Here is a 25,559-nt window from a genome sequence, read left to right on the forward strand (position 1 = left end):
TACATTTTAGTATAGAATTTTACAATTTAAGATTTTACTCCTAAGCATCTACCTGGATCATTTTAATTTACAGGCAACCTTTTTGATACTTTCTGCTTTTATAGAGACATCACCTTCATTTACAGTCTGCCAGATCTCCAGTCTATCAAGCTAACAGGCAACAAGTCACTTTAACTCACAGCATATACTTAGGAATTCTTGGCTTGGGAAGTAGCAATGCGAGCTTCCTATGTAGAACCAATTTTATTTGAACATGACTGTTTTAAAGCAAATATCCCACTGTGGTCCATAAAAATGGGAGCTAGAGAACCAAAGGAAAATTCAAATAAGGAAATTTAAATAATGCCAAGATATAGCATCTTCCTGTCGTTGATTAGGTCATGTATTGTGGTCAGAAAATTATGAAACAGCTCTGTCTATCAGACCAAGTATTAAGTTGTACCTGTATTAAGATAGTATTTGTTTCCTATTAGCAACATAGCAGAGTAAGAGAAAAAAATTAAATATCAAGTAGTGACTGTGAGTGCATCCTTAGCACTAGTTTGCTTACGCACAATATTAAAGTAACTTTTAGAAGAAAACATTTGTCTGAACAGAAGGATAATGCTTGCTTTCTTTTCTTAGGGGAAGTCTGATTTATTTCATTTATTCATAACAGACCAAGGAAGTGGTAAAATGATGTAGACATCATTTTTACAGTGTATGGCCATACATCTTTCTCTGTAGTACAGAGGTGCCACAATAGACATGAATAAAATTTGCTCTTCATCTCACAGCACCATATTTCCTAAAGACAAGAGATGTTGAACTTAAAAAAATATTAAAAAAGGAAAAACAGTTTGCATCTAATAACATAAATTAAGTTATGGTGGCCTGTCAAGAATAGTATTTCTTGCTTGAAGAATACAAAATTAGGTGCATATTTATTACAGCATGTAGGTCTTATTGGGCACTAACTGTTTGGCAACTACATCCACTGGTAATGGTGCAGATAAAAGGCAGATAAAACAGTTATTAGACAGGGCAGACCTTCTTGAAAGCAAGACATTTAAAGAAAGATCAATAATGAAATGCAGATTTTCTTTACCCCCTGGAATACATAGTATCTAGCACAATCCTTTGGAACATCCCCCAACGTTTACACAACATTAAGCCCTACTCACCTGTTTTTTGGCTGAGCTGGTAGAGGAAACACTTGCGCAAATCTGCATTGTCCCTGAAGGTCAATTGCAAAAGTGACCCTGATTTTTTCAACTTCTGCATGAGCCACAGACCTGGAATAAAATTGGTGTATATTTTTAGCCTTTTTTTCTGATTATCAAACAAGGGGATTGAAGTTGTGTGCCTATAATAATAAACTTGAAGAGATTACAGTACGGTTAGCACTGTAACTCAGTGTAAGTCTTTGTTTTCTCTTGTATTGTTAATAAACAAAGAGAAAAGTCTAAGGGTCTCTCTGGATTATCCAGTGTCATGGTAACATAAACGTTCAGGAAGGGTGAACATAGGGCCATTCATTTTCCATAGCACTGTAAGTGTTTTCTTCAGAAAGAGAGATGCCTCTCTTTATTGGCAGTATAAAGAGAAGTGGAAGAACACAGTGGAAGAAAGGTCATCTCTTGCTGCTCCACACCCCTGGATTTTCCACAATGCTGGACCATGTAGTAAGCCCTGAAAGCCTCTCTCACTGCTATTTTCTCTGAAGTCTTCAACAAATATTTGCCACAGGTACAGTGTATGTGTCACGTCATCACAATTTACTGCTACCTCCACATGTTGCTCTCTCGTATACTCTGCCATGGACTGCAGTAATTCATAGCTTTCCCATTTAACTCTTACCTGTACTAACCAAAGTACTATTGTTGTAAAGTGTTCCCAGGTGAGGTCCAGAGAGGGACAGGAAGGTATGTAACTTGTTGAGGTAATAGCGAAACCTGGGGCGAGTTAGTACAGATCGGATGATGACATTACCAAGGGAATGTCCAATAAAACTGTTAGGAGAAACAGAATTGTATTAACACAAAAGCCATCTGTATGTTATTTAAATTAAATGTAAAGGCAGCAAAAATTGCTCTTGAGAGAACTCTATCAGAGCTTTCAGTATCATCCTTTAGCTATCATTTTACATTTTGTTCAGCCTAGTGGATACTCTTCCAGCCATAACACATGTAAAACCTCAGCTCACTGACTTCAATGGCCTTTGACACAGGACACTTTTAAAAAAGCTAATTTCACAGAATGATGCTGATGACCACAAATAGTTACAGACAATTAACTATCAGAATGCTTACCTTATTCGGGATATGGAGAGGTTATACAACTGAATATGCTGAATAATTTCATCCAACAATCGGTCAGTCATTGTATCAAAATCAGCAAAAGTATCAGTCTAGTGTAAAAAGGATTGAGTAGGTGAATTCAAATATATTGCTCTTATTGAAGTATACATATATCATAGACTAACGTTATTTTCAAAGTAAGCTGCAATCACAAAATTAATAACTAGTCCAAATTTTCTTTGTACTTGCTCAACGGGGAAGAATTTTTCTCTGTTGCTTAGTCCTCCCAAAACAGAAGCCCTTTGAAAAAAGCCATAAAGTTTCATTTTCAGATTAATATCAACATTATTTCAACTAAAATTGTTAACTTATTCTAGGCAAGTATTTTTTTTCTCACACAGCTTTAACAGTAACAACACTTGTCACTATCAGTCTTATGGCTCTCAGTATAGCCCATATGGAAATTCATTGTCTTCATTAAGCTCCCATGTAAGATAAGGCAAAATCTTTCATCGCGGAGGTTCTTTGACTCTATATTGTGCCTTTTAGCTTCAGGAATATAACCCATGCTTTCAATTTAGGACAGGAGTTACCTTGTGCTTCCTTTGTAGGGTATGGAAATAGGGCCCTCTAGAAGACTGTATTTTAAGGGGATTACATTACCTTCTGTGGTTGCTTCTGTTTCTCTAGTGACTGTGCCTCTAATTTAGGCATAATTGGATAAATCTGGGCCTAAGGTTTATTAATAGTAAGATTCATAGTGTCAGGCCGAGTGATTTCAGAGTCAAAAGTAAGGTTTTAAAGCAGCCTGACTTGACAAGGTTGAGAACTGCTTAGCCTCTCCAGGCACCGTACTCTGCGTGTGGAAGAAAAGCTTTTTATATTTTGGATTTAATGGATTACTATAGTAAAATAGTTACAGCTTTATACACTACATATAGGTGATGTTGACACTACAGACACAATCACAAAATTATTAGGCCATCTTACTTAAATGCTGTGTGTTTGTTATTCAAGAATGTCAGTAAGATAATGAGTGCCAGAGAGGGACTTAAACAATTTGTTGCTTGCAACAGTAATGGCAGTTTTGATACAATAAAACTAATAATATATTGTCTAGTCTATACAATTGCAGACAGATCTTATTCAGAACTGTGTCATTTGGCACTCCAACAGGACTCTAAATCAAATTTGTAACTAATGAGATGCCACAAAATCATCAAATGTTGGAACAGCTATTCAGAGCAAGCATATCTAGTAATTAATGCTTTTGTAACACAACCCATCTTACTAATTGCAGCTCTTGCAAAGGAAAACAAGTATATTCACTTTGCAACACTGCCTTAAAATAAATGTTCTCCTATACTACAAACAGTCCAATAACCTCTTGCCTGTTTGTTTAGCCTGCATTGATAATTAACAATTTCCTCTTAGGCTCATTATCCCAAATCTTTCAGGTTGTTTAAAAATGGAAGAATACCAGCCTGAGCATTAACCACAAGCAAAACACATAAAATGTCATATTTCACCTGGTTATACCTCCATTCTTCAGTATCATCTCAGCCTGACTGAGCTTGTCAAATATATTACAGATGAGTGCATAAAAATGTGGCTTAAATTTTATTCTGTAAAGCAAACTTCAGCTAAATGACTGATTCCATGGATCATTTTAAACGTGGTTCCCAGAGCAGGGAAAAAACTGTGACAGGATGTTTTAAAGCATCAAAACATTCATCAAAAGATATCGGTCCTATCCAGTTCTATGTGAACTTGCACACATTTCCATACTACAGGAGGACTGAAAGTTTCCATTATGGGTTCAATATAACAGTAAACAGAGATGTTGTAAGAGCTAATCCTTTCAGCCTTACAAAGCATCAGGAGAAACTTCGATGCAAGTCTGTTCTCCTCATTATTTCCATCTTGCTCACATTAACCATGCAGGTCCACTTCTGGCAGAGATGTACACTGAAAGGTGGCAAGTTCACAGACTAACAACAACTGGCCATTTCAGAATATAAAAGCTATTGAACAAAGAGAGTTTTGACTCTAGTTTCTTGGCTGCTCATAAATCAGAATAATGTTTTTGACTGGGCACTGGAAATCCTTATTCTATGCATAAAGGTGTCATAAATATGGGTTCATTGCGAAGCAGGCCATAGAATTCATTTCTGGTGTTCTGCCTAGGCTAGCAATGAATTGCTCTGGAAGACACTTATTTATCATTCAAGAAAATAAATCTCACAAGCCTTGCAACAGGAGAAACAATGGCTGATGCATCAAAAGCAACTGACAACACCTTCTGGATATTTCTCATCCTCCACAGAATTTAACATTACTAAACCTGCTGCTTTCTGTCGGTGATGTGTTGTACAGCATCCAAAAGGCAGAGGCACCCAGCTGCTAAGTGTGCAAACTGAGAGGATAAATCAATTTGGTTTCTCCAAGGTTTAGTCCTATAAGTAATACACTGAACTTTGAGTTCAATGCGAGGAATCTTTCCTGGTGTGTTTGAATACCCTATCACCTCAGACAGGAACAGGCCTTTGAACTAAATCCTACATAAAATTCCCTAAATTCCTTAGTGCTTTTGCTTTATCCAGCTTCTGAAAGAGCCTTACTGAAGGTCCTTTTGCAGCAATGGCAACAGCTTGTAGGAGATCTAAATGAAGACAGAAATTAGCTCTACATTACCTGATTTCGTTCAGACATTAGGAAGTCCAGTTTTCCACCAGGGAGTCCCAGTTCTATAAAAGTCTTTACCAGCCGTAGATCTGCACTGTTACCTGGAAACAGATGGCAATTTATAAGATGTGATTCAACAGGAATATATATATATATATATATATATATATATATATATATATAAATTCAATTTAATAAATTTATTTTCTTATAGACCTTCTTATAAGCCTTGGCACCAGGGACCTCTTGTTAAATGCTGCTAAGGCAGCTCACTGCACCATATGATCATGCATTGAAACATCAGGAGAGCAAGAATACCCACAATATGTGCAAGGAGGGCTGGACCTCACATCATGCTGCTGCGCACTTCATATGCTCTCTAAAAAGTGGGAGGAGAAGGCAAAGATCAGGCCCAGAATAACTCTGTCCCTTAATTGCTGAACAATGTAGGTAAGACAAGGTGTCATCAAAAGGTTAACATCTGTCCTTCCCAATTTGCAGCTGGTGATACCCGAAGAAGACACTGCAGCTGTGCTGGGAACTTCAGCACATGTGCCTGGGGAATAAGGATGTGCCTTCATATGCACAGCAGCCTGCCTCTCCTCTCACCATTAAATCTGGTGCTAAAATGGTGTCAGTCTAGTAATATTTTACAAGACTAGCAGGGGGGTTAGAACTACATGATTTTCAAGGTCCCTTCCAATCTTTGCCATTCTATGATTCTATGATTTTGGGAGATGAACAAAATGCCCCAATTCCATATTAGGTAAATTCCAAGGTATTCTGAATTATTTTTTCTGGAAACGGAGGTACCTTCTCTTCATAAGAAACATATCACTGTCACTGGTGTATTGAATGGCAATGGTTCTTGCACAAACCAAGGAGAGTTTCACACTTTTCTGAGGCTCTGCCCTTCCTTCTCCATAGTCTCAAGGTTAATGCTTTCACCTTCCCCATTGAAGCCAATAGCTTATCAAGAGAAGTTTCAACTTTAATATATCTGTTTTCTGCTTAGAAAGCATGTATTTAAAATATTTCAGGCCAGGCTTCCTTTGTAGTGAATATTGATTTCAATTTTCCCACATTCTAAGTCCAGCCACTATCTATCCTATAATATCAGTTTATTTTGTTTAATAATGTCATCCCAGTGACATACTGCTAAACAACCAGATACCTCCAGAAAGACAAGAGGAACTACTGTAGTGTACTCTTACTGTATGCTGAAGGGATGATGTGATTTGGTGTAGAATTCTGTTTAAATAAAATAAAACAGAAAAACAAAACAAAACAAAACAGTGCAGCACCCATTTCATAAAGAAAATACTTAATATTTTCCTAGACCCTTTATTACAATGAACTGAATAACATAAAGGAAACTGAATACTTAGCTAAGATAAATGCTTTCCATAGACTCTCTGTTCTTTCCCACTTCCTGTAGAAATGCCTTTCTTTTGTTTTGTTTACACTTGAGTGTCTCTTACACATATCTATTCCTCTCGGTCTTACCATCCAACCCATGGACACAGACAACCAGGTGAATTCCATCTTCCAAATTTTCTTCCTCTTCCTCTGGTGGAAAATATGGGATATCAGATGCTAGTACAGATAAGTCACTGTACAGAAATCCTTCAATCTTCATCTCTTTTTTAAACTTTTCTTTGGCCTGATAAAAACTGGAGAATAGATTAATTAATCACAGTAGAACTGGGTGTCCAACAACAAACCCTCAAACTAGAAATAAGAAGGTTCTATTCTGATTGAGAGAAATCAATATGCAGGGAAAAAAACCTATTCCCAAACTGTTTGATGCCATACAGGGAATAGGTAAAAACCTTCAGTATGTCACACCTGCTACAGGAACACAAAGAACCTTCTGGCGGCCAAGAACTATGAGAATAAAATGCAGAATTTCAAAATTTGCATCTTATAAATGTCCTCAGACATACTGACACTGAAAAGCAAAATTATACCATCAGATACATTTATAGGCAGATTGCTCTCCCCATTCCTCAGACAGCGGAGTTTAAGGGTACACCTCATTACAGAGATGACATATTTTGGTTTGGTTTGGTTTGGTTTGGTTTGGTTTGGTTTGGTTTGGTTTGGTTTGGTTTGGTTTGGTTTGGTTTGGTTTGGTTTGGTTTGGTTTGGGGTAGTCTTGAAAACATTTAGTGGCTAAGAGGAAAAGCAGCTCAGAGCTGAAAGAATTAAGATAACCCCTCCTCTGATGAAGGCCTAAAGTTTGACATATGAACTCACCTTGAAGCTACCCAAAGGTGACAAACACTTCAGTGGCTTTTTAAGTAGCAAAACTTATCCAGAGCTTTTAGGAATTCAAAATCGCAATATAAGTGTAGAATTAGAAAACTGGGATGGACCTGGCTAGGAGATATAAACCTTTAAACCTTGGGGGTAGCCTAAGGCCAATCAGTATGATGGTGAACAATTACTTACATCAACCCCGCTGACATTAAAGGGACTCAAGAACAAAAAATCTAACATTCTGGCCATGGACCTAGAGGCCCTGAATTCATCAATGCCATGAATACATGGTTAAGTATTCACAGAGAAGGAATACATTTTGTGCTTATATCAAGCAAGATTTTCAGCAGGGTTCATCAAATGAACCTCAAGATGTTAAAAAATAAAAATGAAAGTAAAACTTAGGTCCCAAATGAATGCACGTGCAGAGAACCAATATGGGTGAATGGGTTGAGAAATTCCCATGCTACCATTTTCCTTCAGCACAGCAGAGACACAAAAAATATAACAAAATATATTTACTAGCATGTCAGTCTGTGGCATAAGCCACTGTAAAATCAAGACCATGATATGGCTTTTTTTCATGGGCTAAGAAACAAGAGAAAAACAAATAAACAAATAAAAACACCTCTTCTCCAGGTACCCAGTATGCTTACTCTCCTGTTTTCCAGTTTCACTGAAGTTGATGCCCTGCCAACCAATCTGTGTACCCCTTTTATAGTTTCAGTAATGAGTAAAATTAAGCAGAAAAGAAAAACAAGCTATGACACTGTTATAGTGAAGCAAATATCTGGGATCAATATCCACATCTTGGTAATGTGACTTGTTGATGGAATGCCAAATTTTAAAGACTATTTAGACACCTAAATCCCACTCATTTCCATGAGGATTAAGGACCTAATAATCTTTAAAGATCTCGATTCTCTGTGTTTTTGTTCTTCCTGTCTACTTAGATTATTTATTGTGTATAAACCATATGTCTATTTGGATAACTTATACTGTAATTCCAGCAACTGTCTCTGAATGCAAACTTTCACTATGCTCTGAACTTTGTCAGGGTCTCTTGGCATCACTGCAACATTAATTAAAAGTAATTAGACATTCTTACTTCAGCATCCTTTCATTGGCCTCTTCATCCACCTCATTTGAGTTAGAAGAAACAACTCCAAAGGAGCCTAGAGGCTGCCGTGTGATGGGGAACACAGCCTGCTTTGCAGAGAAGCCGACCATCGCAGGGGTCTCTTTGAGCACAGAAGAAAAGGGAAGACATGTGGCCGTGCAAGAGACAGAGAGGTTAACCACATCAACAGCCTTTCTGCTTTCCAGTGCTACCCCCTCTGTCGTCACCGAATGAAACCCAGTGCCATTAGCAACAAGTTTATGGTCTTGGCTGTCGGGTTCCTGAGGATATTCATCCTGGTAGGATCCTGAAGCAGGGTCTGCTGAGGCAGGTGAGTCATTGAGCTCAATTTCTTGTAACCCCTGCATTTCTGTGTACACCAGCTGGCTCTCATCAGCAAGAGACCTACTGCATTCTCCTTGCATTGAGACAAATTCTGTTGAAGTCTCTGAAGCAGCTGAAACAGGATTACAAGCATCTGGTAACGCATTTATGCTTTGTGAGAAACTCTCCTCTCCTGTTACTCTGATATCGGTGTAAAAGCCTTGTTCTATTTCAAAATTGTCAGGCTTAGGTTTATCCTTTGGATCCTTGATGCATGCATCAAACTTTTCTGTACTTTTGTCCAAGTAATTATTAGCCCTTGGTGTTTTTAAGCTGCACTCACCGTTGCTCTCCAGTGACTGGCATTCAGAGATGTTATCTCTGAGTGACTTTGGACATGCAGGTGGTTTTGCACATTCCAAACTACAGTAAGTCTCTGAAAGACTTTCCTCTGCCTCCTCCTTGTGTAATTCCATGTGACCACTACTGTGTTTGGCAGTGGGTATGGGATGTCCTTTTGGTTCTAGCTGTCCACTTTCAGTGGTGATACGACACCCAGAGAAGTCCATGATTAATTGCCTATCTTCGTCCTCTGTTTCCATGCAACTTTTTAAATATCCTTCTGAGTCTCCTGAGGTTGCTTCGCTGTGTTTGGATATATCCACCTCCTCCACAGGCTCTTCTGGGCTACTGATCTGAGGAGCTGAAACAGACTTGGTCAGTTTGGTAAGCTCCACTTCTCTCTCCTCTTCTTCAAAGGGCAAAGAGCTAATGGATGTGAGTGATGCTTGGATTCCACTGGGCAAGCTGGTATTGCTTTCTGTGTGGCCACCCTCCAAGGAATTTCGGTGGATGGCGTGTCTCCGTACCAAATGGTGCAGGATCTCTCGATCACTGGGCAGCTCCAGAGCCCGGCTACGAGCATCAGACCATGCCACTGAGCTTGGTTCACTTTCAATGCCTGAATCAGATATTATAGAGGAGGATCTCTTTATAACTCCTGACATCAGGGTAAATTCTTCACACTCTTCAGTTCGTTGCTCCTTTGCGAACAGTTTCACTTCCAAGCTGTGGGCAGGCAAAGCTTTCAAAACGGGCAGCAGAGTCTTGTTGTCTGTATCTGCTGTTTTTTCGAGACTGGTTAACTCACTCAGTGCAAGCTCAGAAGTGAAATTATTCTCAGGATGACCAGATTCAGCTGTTTTTTGTATTTCAGACCTGTCTTCCAAGCTATCAGTTCCACATGCTTCACACTCATACTGAGCACTGACAATTAACACGGGCTCACTTTTGTGGGTATCGTTATTGCTAGGTTTCATGTCTCCAGAGGTAACATCTGCTGCAAGTCTATTGTCTTTTAATAAAACTTCTTTACATGTTTTAAATTCCTCTGATGTGCATTCTGTATTGCCTGGCTCTGAGTCAGTAGTTTCCTTAATTGAAACAAAAATATTTTCAGGTTTCCTTTGGCCTTCTTTGTTCAATGTACATACCTGAGATGTGGAGTGTGGGTTTAAACCCTGTGCTGCATGAGCAGCACCTTCAGTACCACTGTACAAGCAGGACAGATTCCCATTTATCCTGTCTGTGTGTATTAGCAGAGTACCTTTTCCAAAGTCCCCTTTTGTTACTGCAGTGGTATCATTTGACGAAAAATCTTCCTTGTTGTCTATTACATCCATTTGCGTATGTTCAGGAACCTCAAAATCTGGGAAAACATCCAAATTCTGATCTGAAAGGAAGAAAAAAAAAAGAAGTGGTATCTGCAAGAACATGACATATTATCCCAATGTGATGTAGGACTTGGAAAAGTGATTGTAAGGCCTCGAGAAGTATGTGTATTTATGTTGTAAATTATCTTTACATTATTGATTATGTTAAGAATTATCTCTACATTAGAGTTATATTACAAATACAAATGACACAGGGCATTTAATTAGAATTATACTCAGTAAACAGTTACAGTTAGGTGAAAAAAAAACTTTCCTGTGTACAACTGTATTTATACTGCTAGTTTCTAGAATTGGTAAATCAAAGCTGGCATTTCGTTGCACTCCTGCTGTTGTACCACATTGTATGTAGAGTAGATCTTGCTTGTGAATCAGTTTAATATGGAGTTTCATGGTTTAAATATCTGCAATTGTTACTGTCAATATTTAGTGAATATGATAGCTCTGGAAATGGCCACAGGTCGTCTTTACTGGTCTATGATACTATCTCTCTGCTACACTTAACAATTGTTGAAAAGGGAAGCAAGGGCTATGAGGTTTTACTATACGCTTGAAGAACTAAGTATTTTTTCTTAACGAAAAATCCAGTTTGGGTACTCTAGAGGATTTAAAAAAAAAAAAAAAAAAGCAGTACTCCCTTTTGGACACCATGTTAGGCTTCACACAAATTTTATTTTTTTGTTGTTGTTCTGACTCTTCTTAACACTAGATGTCACTCTGAGTATGAAGTTAGTTGCTGTAATAAAAATGTTTTTGCTTTCTTTCTAGGTTTTGCCTCCAGTCCTTGCAACTAAACATCTTACTTGGAAGATGAAAACTATGAAGTTACAGGAAATACTCTAAAGTTCACTAGGACAGAAAACAGAGAATTCAGTTATATTTTACAGTGGGTTGTGCTTTGATCCAAGGCAGAGCCAGCACAAGTTATATACGATCATTTACCTTCAGCTGGGGAAGTGAACCTCCTCAGCTCAAGCTGTCTCATGTACCTTGGGGTGTTTCACTCACCTTTGCAAGGCAAATCCATATACCTGTCTTCAAAAATAACTGGAAGTGTGTTCCAGTCCCCATCTATGTCGAGGCATTCCGCTGGCAGCGGGGGCATGCTGGTGAAGTACTCTGAATTACGAATTTCTGTAGAAATCTGTCCATGACTTTGGATCCTGGCAGCAAAGGACAAAAGAAATTGAGTATTCGAATGGTTACCATGCTTTTTCTCAGTCACTGCAAGCCAGGCAGCAAAGGCAGATGTGTAGACAATTACTATATGTGTCTGCCCTTCAGCTGATATGGGGCAATACCATTTAATGCCTGTATTTAACACCCTCAGTGATGGGACAGGGTGCACTGCAGCAGGTTTTCAGATAATACTGAGATGGGCAGGCAGATATCTCATGAAGTTCAGTAAAGAGAAATGCCAAGGTGTGCATGGACAATGGCACAATCCCCTGCAGCAGGGCAGGCTGGAAGTCATCTAGGCAAAAGGAAGTTCCTTATGGGAAGATATGTTTTTTCCCCTCTCTTTATCACTGCTACAACCCTTCTGCCACACTACCTGCAATATAATGTCCTCTGCCGCTCATTCATTCAGAAATTCCCTCCAAGTTGCAATAGCTCCCAGTCTGTCGCACCATGGACTGGATGTTGCAGAGCTAGCCCTGAGACTAAAACTCACTATCTATAATCTTCAAATTACAAAATGTCTGTCAATGCCAGTTTAGGTAAAATGTTAACAAATTAATCCACATCTGGCTGAATTTATGGAGTAGAATAAAGACCACCGTGGTATACTGAAGGATATCACACAAAGGAGATGAGTTCATTACACCAGGAGCATTGCATTCAGAAGACATGATGACAAAAGAACAGTCAAATGACCAGAACAAAAAGTACATCTGCACAAAGCTGTTAGAAATAGGATGGAGTTTTCATCATTTGAATTTGTCTTTGGCTAACCTAACCCAGCTGAAGGAATGTACTAAGACTTTGCTGCACAGCATTCAGAGTAGATATAAAGACATACAACCCCTCAACAATTCTACCAGGCAAATTGTGTATAGCAAGAATTGCTTCTTTCTATGAGCATGTAAAATATCTGACACAGAGCAGTCCAGTAGTATTTTCCACTGCACCATGCTGATAAGATTAAGGAAAAAGACACCAAGGTTTCTGTTTTGATAGAAGAGCACTGAAGGTGGTTGAAAACTATGAGTGGTATAAAAAGACAAAGGAAAAAGTAGATTTGAGGGAACAGAAATTCATGTTCTGTTCCACACTCAGTAGTACTTCTAGTGTAATAACAATCATCTGTGTCCATAACAGATATTTAAAACAAATAATATGAATTATTTGGATATCACAACAAATATTGTGAGTATTGTGGACTGTGGATAACTTTAGGCATACTCAATTACTGACTGGGGGATGGTAGGAGAAGACCGAGGCAGTGTGTTTGAAAGGAGTACTCAGTGCTTGCAGAATATGTCCTATGAGTTGATTTCTCTTTCTGATAGAGATTTCTTTGCACAGTCCCTCAATGCAAAACCTCTTTCTTTATTGGAAAACACTCCTGCTGCTCCATGACTCATTGCTGTCAGCCCATGGGTCACTGCAGATGGCTCAGACTGGACCCCTCTACTGGCTTTCTCATCAGGAAAAGAGGTCTGTTGCTCTGACTGTTCCAAGGGTTTCAAAACCCAGGTGCAGGAAGCAATAATCAAAAATGTCTTTGACCAGAACAGCGAGGAACAAGGCCAAGAAGGACACATGGAGGCCCTCTATCTTGCTTATGCCAGTCCTCAGAGCAGTGTGGTATCTCACACACTTCTGGAAAAGCTAAGGCATATTGGTTCAGCTACTGCTTGTTGGTAGAACTAGAATAGCTGTTCTGTTCCATCTTTTTCCACATGTAAAATGCTACCTGGATTTCATCAAGGAATGTTACATTAAGCTGGCACAGGGATGTGGGTTTGGCTAACATAAATAAATATTCCTAAGGAATAAATAGGGAGGAAGCAAGTTTTTTGTAGACAGTTGGATGAAGGTAATTCTGGACAGCTACCACAGGACAGCACAGTGATAATATTTTTGATTATCATTGGTGGGAGTCAGGTAATCACCTTGTGATAGTTAACTGGAAGAAACACTCTTTATACATTATGAAGCAAAACTTAACAAATTTGTAATTCAATTGGTCTGTCCTCATGCCAGCACAGAAGATTCCTATATCCATACACAAAAAACCTTGTGCAAACCAGCATGCTGGCTTCAACTTCAGAACATAATTGTTGTTGTCTATCATTTGCTCTTACTAGCTATTTTTTTCTCAAAGATAGGCGAGTCATTGATTGCTAAAGCATGAATCAGACAGAAGTCACAAACAGCTAGCTGCTCAGTCTTGCCTGCAGCAACACCTGGGAATTTGGAGTTAAGCCCTAGCACCATAACAAAGTTCTCGCTGACATACTAATAAACAGCATTGGTGTTTATACTAAAGGCCACGTGTAAAAATCATAAGTAAACTTGCTTTGAGACCAGTTCCTGGCAAAAGAAAAATGAATCATTAATGATAGGTGTAGGAAAAAATATTTTTTTTCTGCAAAGTGTTGGGAGGCTATGTCACCTGCTAGAGCCACCTGCTGTGTGATATCCAACCTATTGGAAACTGTACTTCCTATTCTACTTGAGCAGTCAAGTATCGCCACGCATGTAGGTGCATGACCTAACAGAATTCACAACCACTGTATGGGAGGCAAAAAAAACACAACCCTCATCTGGTAACAAGGAAGAAATAACTGGGGGAAAAGCCTGCTCATGTGTGAGTTGTTTGTACAGCACCCAGCACACGAAGAGCTGATCTCATCTGAAGCCTCTTTGAACACAATTAATACTCCCTGCTGGCACCCTCAACACTAATAATACTGTGGGAGCCAAGATTCTGCTTTCCTAACTGCACCATCTAGCACAACCAAAAAGAAAACAGGACACTGCCATGAGGCCTGTATATACCGAATTTACCTCACAGATCAACTTTTAGCATTTGCAAGCTATTTTATTTTTTTTTTGTACTCTATCTCCTTGATAATCACTGAGGAAAATTATGCTTATCTGTAGGAAATGGGCTAGCTCTGTGGCTGTCTGGAGAAATAAAAGCACTTCATGCAATTAGGCTTCCCCTTGTGCAGGGCTGTGTTTGCTTAGATGGGGCCGTGAGTGTTTTTGACCTCACCCTGGGGTCCTGCCATGGGTCTTTCCATGTACACAGCTTACTTAAAAACTGACATGGGAGGACTAAGTGAGCACAGCTGGGCCCTTGCAGCCATGGCCCTGCTCTAGTTTGTCAGAAAAAGGTACCCTTGTATAACCCATCCACTAATGAAGTCATGGCCTTTTCCACCAGCACTGAATCAGCCTTAATGTTCCTAGCGACAGCTCTGAGAAACTCATTTTCTTCTTTGCTCTTGGTTGGAAACAGATGTCTCACTTAAGCCTTATCATCATGACAGAACCTGATGTCATGGCCTTTAAGCCACTTCTGAAAAGCGGGTTTCTGTTCTGGTAATGCTGTGGTCCTCCTGTGATAACAGGCTGTTTCAGTGCAGCAAAAGTTCGGACATTGCTTTGAAATTCAAATCTGAGCTGCTTTCCTTTAACTCTGCCATCAGGGGTCAGGTCCTGAGTAGTATCCATGCTCTCTACTTGGAATCACTAGCTAAAACTGAAGACAGGATGTGCACTACTGCAGCGTTAAAAGGGGCCCCTCATACTCTGCAGTCTTGGTCAAAAGCAAGCAGTGTCAAGCAGATGGAAACATGGAGTACTGCATGCAGCTTTAGGGCCCCCAGCACAAGAAGGACACAGAAGTATTGGAACAAATTCAGCGGAACGCCACAAAGATGATCAAGGGGCTGGAGCACCTCTCCTACGAGGACAGGCTGAGGGAGTCGGGGGTTGTTCAGCCTGGAGGAGAGAAGGCTCTACGGAGGCCTTACAGCGGCCTTCCAGTACCTACAGGGGGCCTACAGGAAAGCTGGGGAGGGACTCTTTGTCAAGGGCTGTAGGGATAGGACAAGGGGTAATGGCTTTAAACTAAAAGAGGGTAGGTTTTGATTAGATATAAGGAAGAAATTCTTCACTCAGAGGGTGGTGAGGCACTGGCACAGGCCGCCCAGAGAAGCTGTGGACTCCTTATCCCTGGAGGGGCCAGGATGGATGGGGCTTTGGGTAGCCTGGTCTGGTGGCAGGTGTCCCTGACCATGGCAGGAGGGTTGCAACCATTCTATGATTCTATGAAATAACCACCTTGCTCACATTTCATAGCATATTTTTGTGAATGCAGCCCAGTGCATTGTTTATTTTCCCAAACTGTTTTGTACTGTTGATTCTTGATCAACAAATTATCAGCCCTGAGCTTACATCACTCCTACAGTTCCTCCATCTAATGTTGTGGTGTTCCTGTGTGGTCCTTCACTGCTGCTTCCAGTGAACATTCACATCTTTGCGTTGTCTGTTTAATGAATCAAGGTTCCTATCTGCATGTACAGATGATCCTTTCTGATATAGAAAGCAGGGATGGACTAAAGGCTAAAATAAATCCATGACTGCCTCTAACTAAAAATATTATAAGGAAGAGTAAAAAGCAAACTCTTAAATGTTATTTTTCTGTTGCTTTTCAGCTATTACTTCATTTTAAAATTGCCACTACTAGATCTGGTATAGGGAGGTTAAGAAGTTAATTGAAGAAAGACATCAAAACTATTTCTGACTACCCTGAGGCTGATGTTGTTGGAGATAAGCTCTGCAGAGACATGCACCTGGTTTGGAAGAAAGGTAGGGAAAAAGGCATCATATACCACATCATATCCCTTGAAGGCTCTTCCTACAGTGTTTTAGTCACTCCCTGATGTCGTAAGTATTGTGAGAGCAGAGAAAGAAAAAGAAATGTCTTACAGAAATCTTAAAATTAATCATCTCTTGGGCCTGATTGGAGTTACTTACATTTACATTGATTTCAATGGATTTACAATATGGAGCTAGAATAGACATAGTGATTTCTCTCAAACCAAAGCCTTCCATACCCAGCAGAAAAGACCTCAGTCTTGGTAGAAAAATGTTTTAAGCAACTACATTTTCAGCCTTCCCAGTGACAGGGGAGAGTCAATGAGTTACTTACAGGCCTTCCTGGAATGTCAGCACAGCAAGTTTCTGGTGCTCAGTGTAGAAGAAGGCTTCTGAGAATCTCCTTACCTGAGGAAGAAACATACAAATTAAACCTAAGATCTACTGAAAGGTGCCAAGCACAATCAAGCTGAAAACAGAGAAATGACTGTCAGGACCAGATTCTTTAGTATGCTCTGTCTGCTTTGCACCACTCTGGTGACAGAAAGAAAACAAAGAGCTCAACTCTGCTTCACTTTCCCAGTCCAGCACAAAGCAGCTGGTGCTGTTGCATATTTTGCTGGGAGGGAAGTGTACCTTGAGAGGAAATCAAGATTTTCTTATATGCATCTTCTGACTACTTTTCTAAAAGCTGTCAGATTTACCATTTTTTCCTTGTAATATTAAAAGAAGGATTTCTTCCTTTCCCACTGTACAAATCATAGCAGCAGTGGAGTGAGTTACTAAATTAGAACAACTCATGATTGATCATCTTTTCTGTGGGAACATTCACAGTGGTTCCCAAGATGATAAAGGAAGTTTTACACTTCAGCCTAGAGGAGAATAAGCCCTGTCATGGCAGAAACACATCTGCCTATGTCACGATACTTACAAATGAGAGCTTTTCAAATCTCTTCATAGACATTTGATCTGCTCAGTGTTGGATAATCAATTACAAAAGAGCCACAGATCTGAAGTGTCTGGCAGAGCACAGAGTGTGTAATAAGCTATAAAAAATTCAGTGTTTCTATCTGCCCTGGAATAAGCTTTGAGTTTCAATCAATCCATCATAATATGCAGTCAACTGTACTGAACTGTTAAACTGCAGCCCATACATAACTAATAATATTTGTAAGAGCGACCTCTATTATGGTGTCAGAGAATGGCAGTGAAAACCACATGTCACAGCATCTCAGCATCTCCCTAAATCCCAGCCATACTTCAACAAATGGCTTTTCTAATAAAAGAATGACTATCACTTCTTTAAAAAGAGTGCATTGGTTTATCTGGAGCTCTCAAAGTGTTTTCTAGGACTAGGAAAGTTTTATTACACACAGCTTAGATAGGGAGGAACTGATGTACATGAAGGTACATCATTTACCACAGGTCATGCCATCAGTTGTCATAATTTGAGGCTAGGATTCACCTTGCTGGAGCTGGGGGCCTACAGAGTTGGGTCCTTTGGCTGATCAAGCCATCCAGGTCCTCTCAGAGTCAAAGGAGACATAGCTAAAATAGCCAGTGGAGTCTCAGCATCATCTACCTCTTTCTGAGTTTTATGTCTCCCTTTTGCAAGCATAAACATTATCTTATCTCCAGTGACTGGACCTCCACTGACTTTAACAAGAACCAGTATGTAAATTGGGATGTTAGCACCTACACTGTAGCCTTCTAAAGCTAAGCAAGATGAACCCTACTTTTCTCTATGTCTCTTTTTTAATGATTAGATTAGGCTATGAGTTCAGCTCAACCAATGTAATGAAAACGATGTATAGTCAATAACCCAAAACGTCCTCATGGAAGGCATAGCACTTGCTGAACTAATCAGGTAAGCAGCTTTGATACAGTTAGCCCAAAAGGCAATTGCTTTTGTGCCTTCTTTATTATCAAGAACCAATTTCCACATGAACAGTATTAATATTTCCTTTTGTGAAACTCACTAGGAGAAAGGCAAGAACTAGCTGTATATATGTGACATAGTGAAGAGAACAAATCTATATTCCTCATGGTAGTTCCGTGAAAGAAACTGAGATAAACTCATCTTTTGGTTATTTCGCATTGTGATGCTTGTGCCTTTTAAAACATATGATTGTGATGTACGGATACCTAGCAAATATGGGGCATCCCTACCTCTTTTCACCCACTTCATGTTCCACGCTGGATTCTAGTATTCAGTGTACATTCATTTTACACAGGATTCTGGGTACCATAAAAGCAACGTCATTGCAAAAATTGAAATCTTTAATTTTAATTTCTCTTATAATTCCTTGTCCTACTCACCACATCTCCCATAATGGTTCATAAGACATAATAGTAAGAGAGATACCTATCCAGATACATGTACATCACCAATGTCTGTCAAGAGGTTACCATTATGGAACTTGCTTTTAACTTCTTAATGTTACCCTTAGCATATGATGCTCCTGAGTCAGATAAGCTGTGACTTCTGGATGGAGTGTTGCCACCTCCAGGAACTGGGTCCACAGGGCCAGGAGGTGGGAGCAAAGCCAGGCGAGGTCCTTGCTTATCTGTTCTGCTATCTTCTCTGGGTTGCTCAGCAGCTGGAGGGGAGAAAGGGCATTCTGAGAGAGGCATTTCAGAAAATCAGGTAGCATCTTAGGTTAAGACTTTTTAAGAAAAACAACAACAACAAATCCCCTTGATTTAGAACTATTATTAAAGCCACTATTTTGAGTTATTTTACCCCAAAATAATGCAGGAGAGACTTTTGCTTTTTCTCTTTAAAAGCCATGAGGTTTAGTGCAGAGTCTCAGTTACATATCTGGAGAAAAAAAAGATCAAGATGAACAAGGGACTGCAGCACCTCTCCTAGAAGGAGAGGCTGAGAAAGCTGGGACTGTTCTGCCTGGAGAAGAGATGGATCAGAGTGGATTTTATCAATGTGTATAAATACCTGCAAGGAAGGCGCAAAGAAGATGGAGCCAGGCTCCAGTGACAGAACAAGATGCAATGGGCACAAAATGGAACACAGAAGATTCTGTCTGAATTTCAGGAAGCACTTTACTGTGCAGGTGACGGAGCACTGGCCAGAGAGGTTGTGGAGTCTCCTTCCTTGGAGATACTCAAAACCCATTTGGACATTGTCCTGGGCACCCTGCTGTAGGTGTCACTGCTTGAGCAGGGGCTCGGACCTGATGACATCCAGAGGTCCCTTCCAACCTCACCCATTCTGTGATTCTGTCATTCTGTGAAGTGGCAACAGCTTCATTTTTTTCCAGAAACTTTAGTGCAGATATACATGTAGTAAATAGAAAAAAAAAAAAAAAAGCAGATTCCAAACTACCCACCAGATGGTGCTGGATGCTCTGAAATAATAAAGCATGGCCCGTTGTCTCCTTTCTGATTGCAAGAAAAAATAAAAATAAATCCTTCTCAGCCACATCACACTAGAATGCCAGATGGGTGATTATAGGGGAAAAAAAAAAAAAAAAAAAAAAAAAAAAAGCACTGTGTCAACACACAATTCAAACAGGCATCACAGAGTCTGCTGGTGCTTCTGTCCCACACGGGGATGGGATGGGGTCTTTGGTGTTCCCAGATGGAATTCTGCACTGAAGCATGGCAGCCCAAGGAGTGCAGGTCATCAGCAAAGTCTGCATACCGACCCCTCCCAGTTTGACAATTTCTTCAACAACAGACAGGCATTGCATTTTACCTTTACTGGGTTGGCACAAAAGCAACAGAGACTGTATCTGTTGTTAGGGACTCTACCTGCCTCTATGAAACAGGTAATACTTCCAGAAATATACCATCAATAATACCACAGGGAGTTGTTCTTTCTTGTCCAGGTCTTGTCTTTTTTTTTTTTTTTTTTTTTCCTTTTGGTTGGAACTGCAGTCTAGTTGAAAGCCTGCTTATGTCTCGCACAGTTTATTATGCAGTTAATTTTCAGACTGGTGACACTGCAAACTAAGTCATGATTAAAAGCAAATTGTGTGAGACAGAAACAGAGAAGATGCATATACGGATAATAACCACAGATATTGTCAGAGTTTACTTTGTTGGGGTGCTAGTCTGTTTTAATGATTTGTCCAAAATGTCACAAGCTCCAGTACCCATTCTGCTACCAAAGAAAACATGTTGTTAAACAACAGATATTCCCCATATATCACTCTTTGCAGAGTTAGGACACTTCTTTATTTCTGTATTCAATTTTATTTTTATTTGAAATTTAGCCAGTAAGCTATTTCTTACATCAAAGACCAAAAGCACAGTCTTCAAAGAACATGAATTATTAATGTCAGCCATGCTAGGATGAGGGGTATGATGGCTATTTGTCTAGTTTATTGATTCTTAACCTTTTGAACAGGAAGGAAAGAAGGAAGGAAAGAAGAAAGGAAGAAAAAGAAGGAAGAGAGGAAGGAAGGAGGAGAGGAAGGAAAAGATGAAAGAGGAAGGAAGGAAGGAAGGAAGGAAGGAAGGAAGGAAGGAAGGAAGGAAGGAAGGAAGGAAGGAAGGAAGGAAGGAAGGAAGGAAGGAAGGAAGGAAGGAAGGAAGGAAGGAAGGAAGGAAGGAAAATAAAGGAAGGAAAGAAAATAAAGGAAGGAAATAAAGGAAGTCAGGCAACACCTACTCCTAATTGTGAGAATTTTGCTGCCACGTACAGAGCAAGAGCCTGGCAACCCTTGCAATGCAGGTTAATTCCCAAGGACTCAGTTCCTCAAAGCAAAGCCCAACAATTAAAATGATCACCAAATATGATTCTGGCTATTCTGCTCAAGTACTTGCTGCTGGGCTGTTAATCATGACTGCACCTTTCAAACCCCACTCAGGGTATTCTGGTTTTAACAACACTGTTATGCAAAACACATTTAGAGGGCTTTTTGGAGGAATGATTTTTTGCTCGATTGCTTACAAATTAATCACACAATTAGAAAAATATTGTCCTTCCATTTTCTCATTTTGAATATCTGCTGTGTCCTTGGGTTGAATACAAAATAGGGTAAACGTCACTTTCTTCCCTTCTTTTGTTTTTATTTAATTCTAAAAACGGGCCTGACTCTGGTAACACAGTGGTAATGGGAAACTAACCCCACAGGCTTCTCTCTGTATGGTTTTAATAGCATTTTCTTCCTTTATAAATGACTGCTCTTCGTATTTTCTGCTGAAGAGAAATGGTTTCAGTTCACATATTCCTAGAGGCAAAGTACAGGGAGAGCTTTGCCAATACTCATCTGAACACCATACAGAGGTCCACACAACTTCTGCACGTACATTGCAGAGCTGGTCAGTGCTGCCTCTAGGTCCCAACAATATTGTACAGGGTCTCAACATTTATGTCTAAAGAGTCTCTGCAAATTCACTGGCTTAATCATTAAATTATAAGTAGAAAGTTATGATTCAAGGATGCTAATGCCAAATATTTTCCTAGCATATAGGAATATCATAGTTGATTTTTGTTGCAGTTGTTTGTTTTTATTAACCCAAAGCCATTCTAGCTGTTGTGTTCTCCTTTCTGCTGCTACGCTGTTATGGTCAGCTTTCAAAAAACAGTAACAGCAATCTCGCTTTATTAATATGGCCATGCAAAACAAGTCAAGAAGCTTTTTAGGAGAATAATAATTGGACATAAATAAGAAAATACAAAAAAAAAAAAAAAAAAAAAAAAAAAAAAAGCTGTCATTTTCTGTTGTATGCCAAACCAGTTTGCTGGACTCATAAAAAAGAAGTCCTAAGGAGTCTCTAGTGAGTGTTGTCTGACCCCCTATATACTTAAGATTTCTAAATTTCTGCAGTCTAGTTGAGTTGAGCCACATAATTTAGGTTTCCCTAAATCAAATTTAAATGAAATCAAATTTCTTTCAAAGAATCCAACTTATGACATAGAATCAAGAAATTCACCTTTCCAAACATTTTTCACACATGGCTGACAAACATTAGCCTACCATTTGTAACTGTTGCATAAACGTACTTGCAGTTTGATTTGGTTTCAAATTCCCTTCATTAATTGTTATTTTGCCATTCTTTCCTATCCTGTTTTCCTGCTAATAACCTGAGAAAATCAAAACTATTAGATCTCTGATTACAAAACATTTTCCCCAGTCATCAACTGCCGTTTGCATTTCTTCCTGACAACCTTGACTTTCCTGTGTCTTGCTTGAAGCCAACGCAGCAGAAGTTCAAGACAGTAATTCAGTCACACTGTGCCAAAATCACTTGTGTCTTCCCATGAGCTTCCCTACACATTTAGGTGTTTTTATATGAAAAAAAAAAAAAAAAAAAAAAGTGGCTGCACAACTTGCCAAAAAAATCTTTTCTCCTGTCAGCACAAAAGCTGTAATTGCACCCTATCCCCAAGTCATTTTTTGTGCATACTCTTGACACTCAGGGCTAGGATCACTGAAGGATCCTAAAGCAATCCAGCTGGTGACTCGTTAAAAGTGACAGAAACATTATGTAAGTGAATAATCAAAATTATGTGAAATTGTTGGTGAAAAAGAAACATTCAGCAAACTTTCTGTTGGCACCAAATTCCCTCTCTCCCCACTCTGATAGATGATTGTACTGTCTCACTGCACTTGAAAAATGGACTCGTGAAAAGCAGACCGATTCTATTGAAGAAAATACCTGCAGCTCTGTACAAAGCTGAGATAACGTGTCTTCCGTGGAAAGCTCTTCTAGGGGAAAAAAACACAGAGAGAGAAACATATCAGGTTTGAGAACAGTAGGTGTGAAATGTTAAAGCTCTACTGTTTATTCACACAATAAGTAGTCATTTGATGTTTTTTTTGCCAATGGACGAGTTTTTGTTAGGATGTGGGTCCTCCACGGTACACATTGTACCTGCAGAGGGACAGATACAATTTCTGCTTATGCTGAACCGCTAAACCTGTACATGTTCTGGAAGGGTGTCAGGACACAGAGGACAGAATTGGGCTTTTCATTATTTACCCTTCCCCTTAGTAGAATTTTTTTATTAGTCTTTGGTGCTTATCAATGTATATAAACACTTGAAGGGAGGCTGCAAAGAGACAGGCTCTGCAGTAGTGCTCAGTGGCAGTGGGCACAAACTGGAACACAGGAGGCTCTGTTTAAACATCAGGATGCACTTCTTTACTGTTCAGGGCCTGAGCACTGGAACAGGTTGCCCAGAGAAGTTATGAAATATCCCTCCTTGGATATCTTCAAAAGCCACCTGGACATGGTCCTGGGCAGCCTGCTCTGGGTGTCCCTGTTTGAGTAAAGGGTTGGACCACATGGCCTCTGGTGGTCACTCCCAACCTTAACCATTCTGTGATTTATGGCCAATTTCTGACCTAAATGCAATATTATCTCACCATTGGAAAATGCGAGCAAATGATATACAATAAGTGGTTCTCCTTATCATGCTACATGAGGCCATGTAATAAACGCCCTAGTTGTATGACTGGTTATACTAAAGCGTCTCTGTATCACCCTGTGGAATGTGTCACCACTCCTAGACTATGCAGCATTGCTTTGATACAGCCCTGAGATCCAGTCCCTAGCATAGGGACTGTCCACATTAAAAGCACCACAAACTATAAAGCAGAGGAAGACATAAATCAACTCTCCAACTTTGACAGCCAGATTTTGCAGTGTGGAACTTTCTAGTAGTATATAGAAAGAAAAAAAGCAGAGAAAACAAGCAACCAACCCCCTCCCCAATACCCAAGTGATTCTTCTTAAATAATACTAAGGAATTTAAGAGGACAGAGTGAGATGCATAACACCTCAAAAATATCTCTCCACAGCTGGTAAAAATTGGGAGACAATAATTTCCACTTTTAAAGTCTAAACTAGGCTATTAATTTTTTAATATATTATTCAGGGGGCTAGAAAAAGGAATTTAGAAAGTCCGCAGAGGAGATTTATAGTCTCATATTTATCTTAACTATCTTTAGAAACCAATGATGAGATTAATTTCACCAAATATAGATGTCTAAAACTGAATGAGTCATTTACATTCTTCTCCTGGTCAGTGGAGAAAAATGAGCCAGTACAAGATGCAGTTCATGTCATTCTAAGTTAGAGAGCACTACTTGTCAGATAACACATTTTATTGTCCTAAATGGGCCTGTGTCTCCCCAGTGACTGTAAGGACAGTCCGAGCAATTGTCTCATATAAAAACTGGCTTGATATTCATCATCCTGGGTAAACCTTACACCCCATGATTTTTCTGTGCTTTGCATCAGGCCTCAGAAGGCTAGCCTTAAAATCGAATCTTCAGTAGATTTTCAGGCTGTGAATAAAATGATGCAAAGAGTGCTCTGCTCAAGCAGCTAAAAAGGGTATTTGCATTTAGCAAATTTGCATGTATTACAACAAGTACATTTGCAAATCAAGTGCCTGCTTCAGTACCAGTAGTCATTTGAAAACTAAGTCAATTGTATTCAGAAAGCCAATATGTGCATATCTGGGGCTGTTCTTCAGTTGTGGTCAACCAACCATACATAACTCTGCCATCTCCCAGTCTATAAGCCTGTCCAGGTAAAACACAAATCATCTAAAAATGTGCCTGATAACCAAAATGCTCGAAGCATGGGTTTTGTTGCATGTTAGATTCTGTTTGACAGCTCATAAATTGCAAATAAACATGCTGTACTTTTTTTTTTTTCCCTCATAGCTGAATTGAATAACACAGTATGTGCTCTTCCCATCCCATGAGTTTCAGGTTTCCCGTGAGTGGAAATATATATCAGGGAACAAAACATAAAGAAACATAAAGTGGAAAATAGAAGCTATCAAGCTCATAAGTCTGTACAGAATAATGTATTATATTTGAAAGTGCTTGTAGTAAAAAAGCACTACAGTAAAAAAAGGAGAAAGATTTTATCATCCCTTTTTAAATCTGCTGCCCAATGCAATCAATTTTCATAATATAATTATCCCTGAAATACAACAAACTGCTAACTTAGAAAAAAATGTGCATTCAGATGTACAATGAGACAAAAACACAGATGAGACACATGCCTTAAATTCAAAGAAACAGGTGGGAGAGCAGGAATTAGTCAGGGATGCTCCTCATTTTCACAAGAGCTCATGCTGTCATTACAAACATGACTAAACACAAATTACTGAGCTCTGTCCTGCAAATCCAGCCAGACAGCACTTCTATGTTGGACCCAATAGGCCTGACCAGCTAAAAATGTTTCTGCCAAAAAAACTAGAAAATCTATTTAAACAAATGTAATTATAATATGGGCAGAGAAGTGCATTGCAAAGGGATGGAGCACGTTTCATAAACATTCATATCACCTTTCAGATTTTTGTTTTCAGTTTAAAAAGATACAAATTTGGTT

General features: G+C 39.4%; 1 protein-coding gene across 4 annotated transcripts in view; it reads right to left on the bottom strand.

Moving 5' to 3' along the window:
• FAM135B (family with sequence similarity 135 member B) overlaps positions 1–25,559 on the bottom strand; it is a 211,795-nt gene that overhangs the window by 14,611 nt on the left and 171,625 nt on the right. For 3 of the 4 annotated variants that reach the window (XM_068672704.1, XM_068672706.1, XM_068672705.1), the window contains 10 exons: positions 22,866–22,915; positions 18,683–18,838; positions 16,573–16,646; positions 11,409–11,563; positions 8,335–10,402; positions 6,471–6,637; positions 4,974–5,065; positions 2,292–2,389; positions 1,840–1,991; positions 1,164–1,274 (listed from right to left, as the gene is read on the bottom strand). In XM_068672704.1, the coding sequence (XP_068528805.1) occupies positions 1,164–1,274; positions 1,840–1,991; positions 2,292–2,389; positions 4,974–5,065; positions 6,471–6,637; positions 8,335–10,402; positions 11,409–11,563; positions 16,573–16,646; positions 18,683–18,838; positions 22,866–22,915 (3,123 nt within the window). The remainder of the gene's footprint in view (positions 1–1,163; positions 1,275–1,839; positions 1,992–2,291; positions 2,390–4,973; positions 5,066–6,470; positions 6,638–8,334; positions 10,403–11,408; positions 11,564–16,572; positions 16,647–18,682; positions 18,839–22,865; positions 22,916–25,559) is intronic. The other variant, XM_068672707.1, reaches the window with a different exon arrangement.

This window comes from Anas acuta, chromosome 2 (genome assembly GCF_963932015.1).
Source record: "Anas acuta chromosome 2, bAnaAcu1.1, whole genome shotgun sequence".
Classification (NCBI taxonomy): domain Eukaryota; kingdom Metazoa; phylum Chordata; class Aves; order Anseriformes; family Anatidae; genus Anas; species Anas acuta.